At 47.6% G+C, this 7594-nt stretch overlaps 1 protein-coding gene across 1 annotated transcript in view; it reads left to right on the top strand.

Annotated features, from left to right (window-relative positions):
• Window positions 1–323: 323 nt before the first annotated feature.
• The window catches only part of LOC120503955 (ETS translocation variant 3-like), an 11161-nt gene continuing 3890 nt past the window's right edge, over window positions 324–7594 (top strand). The window contains exons 1-4 of the mRNA XM_039713047.1: window positions 324–451; window positions 3041–3278; window positions 4707–4822; window positions 4918–5226. Of these exons, the coding sequence (XP_039568981.1) occupies window positions 406–451; window positions 3041–3278; window positions 4707–4822; window positions 4918–5226 (709 nt within the window). The 5' untranslated portion in view covers window positions 324–405. The remainder of the gene's footprint in view (window positions 452–3040; window positions 3279–4706; window positions 4823–4917; window positions 5227–7594) is intronic.

Here is a 7594-nt window from a genome sequence, read left to right as displayed (position 1 = left end):
GCGCCCCCCCCATCCCCATCCCCGCCGGGACCGGAAGCGGAAGCGCGTGGGCGCGCGCGCTGCCCGGAAGCGCGTGGGCGGCGGCGGCGGTTCCGGTTCCGGCGGCGGCGGCGGCGGCGCGGGGGAGGCACCGGGAGGAGGAGAAGGAGAGGAAGGAGGAGAAGGAGGAAAAGGAGGAGGAAAAGGAGGAGAGGGAGGAGAAGCGGCCGCGCCACCGAAGGAGAAGCAGCAGCAGCGGCGCGAGCAACGACAGCGCGGCCGCCCCCGCGCTACCGGGAACCGCCCGCCCCCCCCCGCCCCCCCATTTTTCCCCAATTCCCCCCATTTTCCCCAATTTCCCCCCTGTTTTTTCCCCCCTTTCCCCCGCCGGGCGCCCTGACCCCGTTTCCCCCGCAGGAGGCGAAGATGAAAGCTGGCTGCAGCATCGTGGACAAGCCCGAGGGAGGAGGGGGTAAGGAGCCCCCAAATTCCATTTTCTGCCGCTTTTCCCGGGATAAAAATATTCCCTGGGAATGCTCATCCCGCCTCTCCCAGCATTCCCACTCCTGCCTTTCAAATTCAAATTATTCCTCCCTCCCCAGGGATGGATTTGGGATTGTTCCTCCTGGGATTCCTGTCCTGGCAGGAGTGTGGGTGGCGGATTTTTTGGGAAAAAAGAGGATTTTTCCAAAAAAAAAATCCACCCCAAAGCAGATTTCCCCAAAAAAACCCTGACCCCAAAGCAGATTTTTTCCCCCCTCCAAAAAAAAATCACAACCCCACATCGGATTTTTCCCAAAATAACCCCACCACAATTCGGATTTTTCCCAAAATAACCCTACCACAAATTGAATTTTTCCCAAAATAAATCCCCACCCCAAATCAGATTTTTCCCAAAATAACCCCACCACAAATCAGATTTTTCCCCCCCAAAAAAAAACCCTGACCCTAAATCAGATTTTTCCCCCCAAAAAAATCACAACTCCAAATCAGATTTTTCCCAAAATAACCCCACCACAAATCAGATTTTTCCCCAAAAAAAAAAACCCTGACCCTAAATCAGATTTTTTCCCCCCAAAAAAATCACAACCTCAATTCAGACTTTTCCCAAAATAACCCCACCACAAATCAGATTTTTCCCCCCCAAAAAAAAACCCTGACCCTAAATCAGATTTTTTCCCCCCAAAAAAATCACAACCTCAATTCAGACTTTTCCCAAAATAACCCCACCACAATTCGGATTTTTCCCAAAATAACCCCACTCCAAATCAGATTTTCCCCAAAAAAAAACCCTCACCCTAAATCAGATTTTTCCCCCAAAACAACCACAACCCCACATCAGATTTTTCCCAAAATAACCCCACCACAAATCAGATTTTTCCCCAAAAAAAATCTCCGCTCCAAATCAGATTTTTCCCAAAATAAATCCCACCACAAATCAGGTTTAAAAAAACCCCTCCAAAATGGGAATTTTTCTTGCCTGAATTCCATCCCTGGCAATTTGAACAGAACATTGAACGGAATTCCAGCCAAGTTTGGCAATTTTAGGGTTTTTTAGTGGGCTTTTTGTGCCTTTTGGGTGGATTTTCCAGGGAAAAGGGGCTGGGATGAGTCAGGAGTGAGCAGCTGGATGGGAACCCTGGCTCTCCCTGCTCCCACGCGGAATTCTGAATTCTGCCCAAGTTTTGCAGTTTTTTGGTGGTTTTTCACGGCTTTTAGGGGTTTTTTAGTGGTTTTTTTGTAGCTTTTGGGGTGGATTTTCTGTGGAAATGGGGCTGGGATGAGTCAGAAGTGAGGAGCTGGATGGGAAACCTGGAATTCCCTGCTCCCACAGGGAATATTGAACAGAATTCCAGGCTCCAGTCATTAATGGAATATTGAACAGAATTCCAGGCTCCAGTCATTAATGGGGTTCCAACCAAATTTTAATGATTTTTGGCAGTTTTTAGTGGGTTTTTTGTGGTTTTTTTGGGTGGATTTTCCAAGGAAAATGGACTGAAATGAGTCAGAAGTCAGCAGCTGGATGGGAATCTGGAATTCCCTGCTCCCACATGGGACATTGAACGGAATTCCAGTTTCCAGTCATTAATGGGATTCCAACCAAATGTTACCAATTTTTTGTGGGGTTTTTGTGGTTTTTGGGTGGATTTTCCAAGGAAATGGCACTGAAATGAGTCAGAAGAATGGGAGACCTGGATCTCCCTGATCCCATGTGAAATATTGAACAGAATTCCAGGCACCAGTAATTAATGGGGTTCAAACCAAATTTTACCCTTTTTTGGTGGGTTTTTTGTGGGGATTTTGTGGTTTTTTGGGTGTATTTTCCAAGGAAATGGCACTGAAATGAGTCAGAAGTCAGCAGCTGGATGGGAATCTGGAATTCCCTGCTCCCACATGGAATATTAAATGGAATTGCAGACACCTGTAATTAATGCGGTTCCAATCAAATTTTATGGATTTTTGGTGGGTTTTTTGTGGGGGTTTTGTGTTTTTTGGGTGGATTTTCCAAGGAAAATGGGGCTGGAGTGAGTCAGAAGTGAGGAGCTGGATGGGAAACCTGGAATTCCCTGCTCCCACAGGGAATATTGAACAGAATTCCAGGCTCCAGTCATTAATGGAATATTGAACAGAATTCCAGGCTCCAGTCATTAATGGGACTCCAACCAAATTTTACTGATTTTTGGTGCTTTTTGGTGGGTTTTTTGTAGGATTTTGGTGGATTTTCCAAGGAAAATGGACTGAAATGAGTCAGAAGTGAGCAGCTGGATGGGAACCTGGAATTCCCTGGTGCCACAGGGAATATTGAACCAGAATTCCAGGCTCCAGTCATTAATGGGGTTCCAATCAAATTTTACCCATTCTTGGTGGTTTTTTGTGGGGTTTTTGTGTTTTCTGGGGTGCATTTTCCAAGGGAGCTGGAGATGAAAGGAGTCAGAAGCGAGGAGCTGGATGGGAACGTGGATCTCCCTGCTCCCAGATGGAATATCTGACAGAGCCCCACCTCCCAAACCCCCCCGATTTTCCCAAAATAACGCTTTTTCCCCATTTCCCCCCACCGAAGGCTACCACTTCCCGGAGTGGGCGTACAAGACGGAGTCCAGCCCGGGCTCGCGGCAGATCCAGCTGTGGCACTTCATCCTGGAGCTGCTGCAGAAGGAGGAGTTCCGGCACGTCATCGCCTGGCAGCAGGGCGAGTACGGCGAGTTCGTCATCAAGGACCCCGACGAGGTGGCGCGGCTCTGGGGCGTGCGCAAGTGCAAGCCCCAGATGAACTACGACAAGCTCAGCCGCGCCCTCAGGTCAGCACGCTTTGGGGCTTTTCCCTTTTTGTTTTCCGTGGAATTTTGGGATTTTCCAGTGGAATGTCATGGTGGTGTCGCCTCGTCCCTCGGGGTTTGGGTTTTGGTGGCGCGGTTGTGGGGGTGTCAGAAATGCAAACCCCTCATGAACTACAAGGGGTTTTGGTGGCGCGGTTGTGGGGGTGTCAGAAATGCAAACCCCTCATGAAGTACAACAAGCTCAACTGGGCCCTTAGGTCAGCAGAATTTGGGGTTTTTCACTTTTTTTTTCATGGAATTTTGGGATTTTCCGGTGGGATGTCATGGGGATGACATCCCACGTGGCTCGGCCCTCAGGGTTTGGGTTTTGGTGGCCCGGCTCTGAGGGCACCAAACGCCCTCAGAGAAATGCAAACCCCACATGAACTACGACAAGCTCAACTGGGCCCTCAGGTCAGCAGAATTTGGGGTTTTTCCCTTTTTTTCCCCATGGAAATTTGGCATTTTCCAGTGGGATGTCACGGTGGTGTCGCCTCGTCCCTCAGGGTTTGGGTTTTGGTGGCGCGGCTGTGAGGGCATCAGAAATGCAAACCCCTCATGAAGTAAAACAAGCTCAACTGAGCCTTCAGGTCAGCAGAATTTGGGGTTTTTCCCTTTTTTTCCCCATGGAAATTTGGGATTTTCCAGTGGGATGTCACGGTGGTGTCGCCTCATCCCTCAGGGTTTGGGTTTTGGTGGCCCGGCTCTGAGGCCACCAAACGCCCTAAGAGAAATGCAAACCCCACATGAACTACGACAAGCTCAACTGAGCCTGTAGGTCAGCAGAATTTGGGGTTTTTCCCTTTTTTTTTTTCTTGGAATTTTGGGATTTTTAAGTGAGATGTCATGGGGATGACATCCCGCGTGGCTCGTCCCTCAGGGTTTGGGTTTTGGTGGCCTGGCTCTGAGGGCACCAGAAATGCAAACCCCACATGAAGTACAAGCTCAACTGAGCCCTCAGGTCAGCAGAATTTGGGGTTTTTCCCTTTTTTTTTCATGGAATTTTGGGATTTTCCAGCAGGATGTCATGCCGATGTCAGCTTGTCTCTCAGAGTTTGGGGTGGTGGGGTTGGGCTGGGGTTTAAGGTCCTTTTTCCACCCAAAAATATTCCAGGGTTCCATCAGATGGGATTTTAGGGATGAACCCTTCCCTGGTCCGGGTTATTCCGTGGATTTCCCATCCCTGGGAGTGCCCAGTTCCAGCTTGGAGCAACCTGGGAATGTGGGAGCTGCCCCTGGCCCTGGATTTTTAAGGATGTTTGAGCTCTTTCCAACCGAAACCATCCCAGAATTCCATATTTTGGTTTAAACAGGAAATTAGGAAGGAATTCCTCAGGAATTAGGAAGGAATTCTGGATTTTTGGGTGCTTAAATCTGTTTTTTTTCCATTTTTAAAAAATTTATTCCCAGATATTACTACAATAAGAGGATCCTGCACAAGACCAAGGGCAAAAGATTCACCTACAAATTCAACTTCAACAAGCTGGTGATGCCCAATTATCCCTTCATCAACATCCGGCCCAACGGTGAGCCCCGGGAATTTGGGAATTCCGGGTGGGAATTGGGGGGAAAAAACCCCAAAAAAACCCTCCAGGAATGTGGAATTTGTTTTTTTCCACAGCCAGCCTGGATAAAAAAACTCAAAACCTGGGAGCAAATCCCAGCTGCTGTGGGGGATGTGGGCTCAGGGTTTATCTTTCCCCGGGGATTGTTGGGATTTGTGGGATAAGAGGATCAGCCTTGGGATGCAATCCCAGAGTGGCTCAGGTGAGTTTATGGGGCCTTGTACAAATCCTCGGCTTTTTCTCCCTTCTCTACCCCTTTTCCCACCCCTTTTCAACCAAAAATTGCTCCTTTTTAACCCTTTCCTGCCCTGGAGTTGGGAGGAATTCCATAGGGATCACAGCGGTCCTGGAGGAAACTAGGAATTCCTTGGATTTTGACTAAAAATCAAAAATATTTCCCTGGAGGAGAGAGGATAATGAGGAAGAGTTTAGGAATGGAGCATAAATGTCTTTTTTTTTGCCTTAAAATAGTTTTGCCAGGTTTATCCTGGAGTCAGCAGCAGTTTCCTGGGGAAAGAATCTTTCCAAGGGGATTTTCGATGGAATTAAACCCCATAAGAGCCAAATTCCTACAGCTGGGGGATTGTTCCCATCCAGGCACGGTGGGAAAATGAATCCATAAAAACAGAAAAACCCTCTGGAAGTCGATATTCCCAGAAACTCCAAACTTTTCTCCTCACAAAATCTCAATTTAGAGGAGCCCAGCCTGGCACACTCTGCTGCAGGGCAGAGCCTGGAAGGCCAATCCAGCAGGGAAAAAAATTAGGAAAAGTGGGGAAATTGGTGATTATTGAATCAATAAAGATAGGAAAACCCTCTGAAAGTCAATATTCCCAGAAATTCCAAACTTTTCTCCTCACAAAATCTCAATTTAGAGGAGCCCGGCCTGGCACACTCTGCTGCAGGGCAAAGCCTGGAAGGCCAATCCAGCAGGAAAAAACCAGGGTAAAAAGCAGAAAAAGTGGGGAAATTGGTGATTAATGAATCCATAAAGATAGAAAAACCCTCTGGAAGTCAATATTCCCAGAAATTCCAAACTTTTCTCCTCACAAAATCTCAGTTTTGAGGAGCTGGGCCTAGCACGAGCTGCTTCTGGGAAGAGCCTGCGAGGCTGATCCAGTAGGGTAAAAAGGCAGAAAAAGTGGGGAAATTGGTGATTATTGAATCCATAAAGATAAAAGAACTGTCTGCAAGTCGTTGTTCCAAAAAATTCCAAAATTTTCTCCACAAAAAAGTCCTGATTTGGAGGATCCCGATCCAGCTTCCAGGGTGGAGCCTGGAACACGAATGCAGCAGGGAAAATAGGGATAAAAGCAGGTTCTGTGGGGGAAAAAAGGGATTTTTCCAGGCTGGAGCCTCCGTCCGGCGCCGTCTCTGGGGCTGCCTCCCCTCCCTGAGGGAATCTCCGAGGTTTTGTTTTTCCAAGGCTCCGGGAAGGCCAAAAAAAAAAAAAAGGGAAAAATTCCTCCAGGTGTTGGTGTCTCCTTCACCTGTGTGGGCCCTGCTGGGGTTTGTTTTATTTTCTTTTTTTTTTTGAGGGAGGAGGGAATGTCTTTTCCAAGCCAAGGAACGGGGGTGGGAAGATGTGTCTGGAGCTGTAATTCCGTAATTAACTGGGAGCAAACGAGTCCGGGCAGTTCCCAGCTCTCTCGCCCTGCTCCCTCCTGTCCCTGGGGCACTTGGAAAAAAAAATTTCGGAGAATTTGGAACGCTCTTGGTTAATCCCAGCCCTTTTCATTCCCAGTGGGGTGGGGGTTAGGACAGCAAACCTGGAATTTGGGGGTTTTCTCCAGGCTTTTCCCCTCCCTCACAGAGATTTTTTGTGGAAATAGGAGAGATTTGGGTGGGAATTTGATATTTTTGTGGATCTTTGAGATATTTCCATGGATTGATGAGATTCCCCCCTCAGAGGAGAGGTTTTTATGGATATCCAAGATATTTCCATGAATATTTGAGATATTTCCATGGTTTGATGAAATTCCCCCTCAGAGAAGAGGTTTCCATGGATGTTGGAGCTATTTCCATGGATTTTTATGGATATTGGGAGACATTTCCATGGATTGCTGAGATCCCCTCTCAGATGAGATATTTCCATGGATATTTGAGTTTTTTCCGTGGGTATTTGAGATATTTCCATGGATATTTGAGTTTTTCCCATGGATATTTCAGACATTTCCATGGATTGATGAGTTTCCCCCTCAGAGAAGTGATTTCAATGAGTATTTGAGATATTTCCATGGATATTTGAGTTTTTCCCATGCATATTTCAGATGTTTCCATGGACTGATGCCATCCCCATTTAAAATACTTCCACGCATTTCCAAGCTGTCCCCACGAACTTCAACCAGCTCTTCCCACAGCTCCCCAAGCTCCTCCTCCAACCCGCCAGTCCCTAAATCCCCTCTTTTCCCCTCCTCTTCCCCTCCTCTTCCCGTTCTTTCCCGTTCTTTTCCCCTTCTTTCCCCCCTTTCTTTGGCCTTTCTCCTCCTTTTTCCCCTGCTTTCTTCCCCCTTTTCCCCCCTTTTTTTTATCATTTTTTCACCTTTCCCCCCCTTTTTTAACCCTTTTCCCCCCCCACTTTCCCCCCCTTTCTTCCCCTTTTCTTCCCCATTTCCCCCCCTTTTTTCATCCTTTTTTCACCTTTTCCCCCCTTTTTTCACCCTTTTTTTCACCTTTCCCCCCCTTTTTTTCACCTTTCCCCCCCTTTTTTCACCTTTCCCCCTTTTTTTACCT

The sequence above is a fragment of the Passer montanus genome, unplaced genomic scaffold (assembly GCF_014805655.1).
Source record: "Passer montanus isolate IOZ18808 unplaced genomic scaffold, ASM1480565v1 scaffold272, whole genome shotgun sequence".
NCBI lineage: Eukaryota > Metazoa > Chordata > Aves > Passeriformes > Passeridae > Passer > Passer montanus.
Note: the sequence above shows the minus strand (reverse complement) of the source record. Positions and strands in the feature narration are given on the sequence as shown.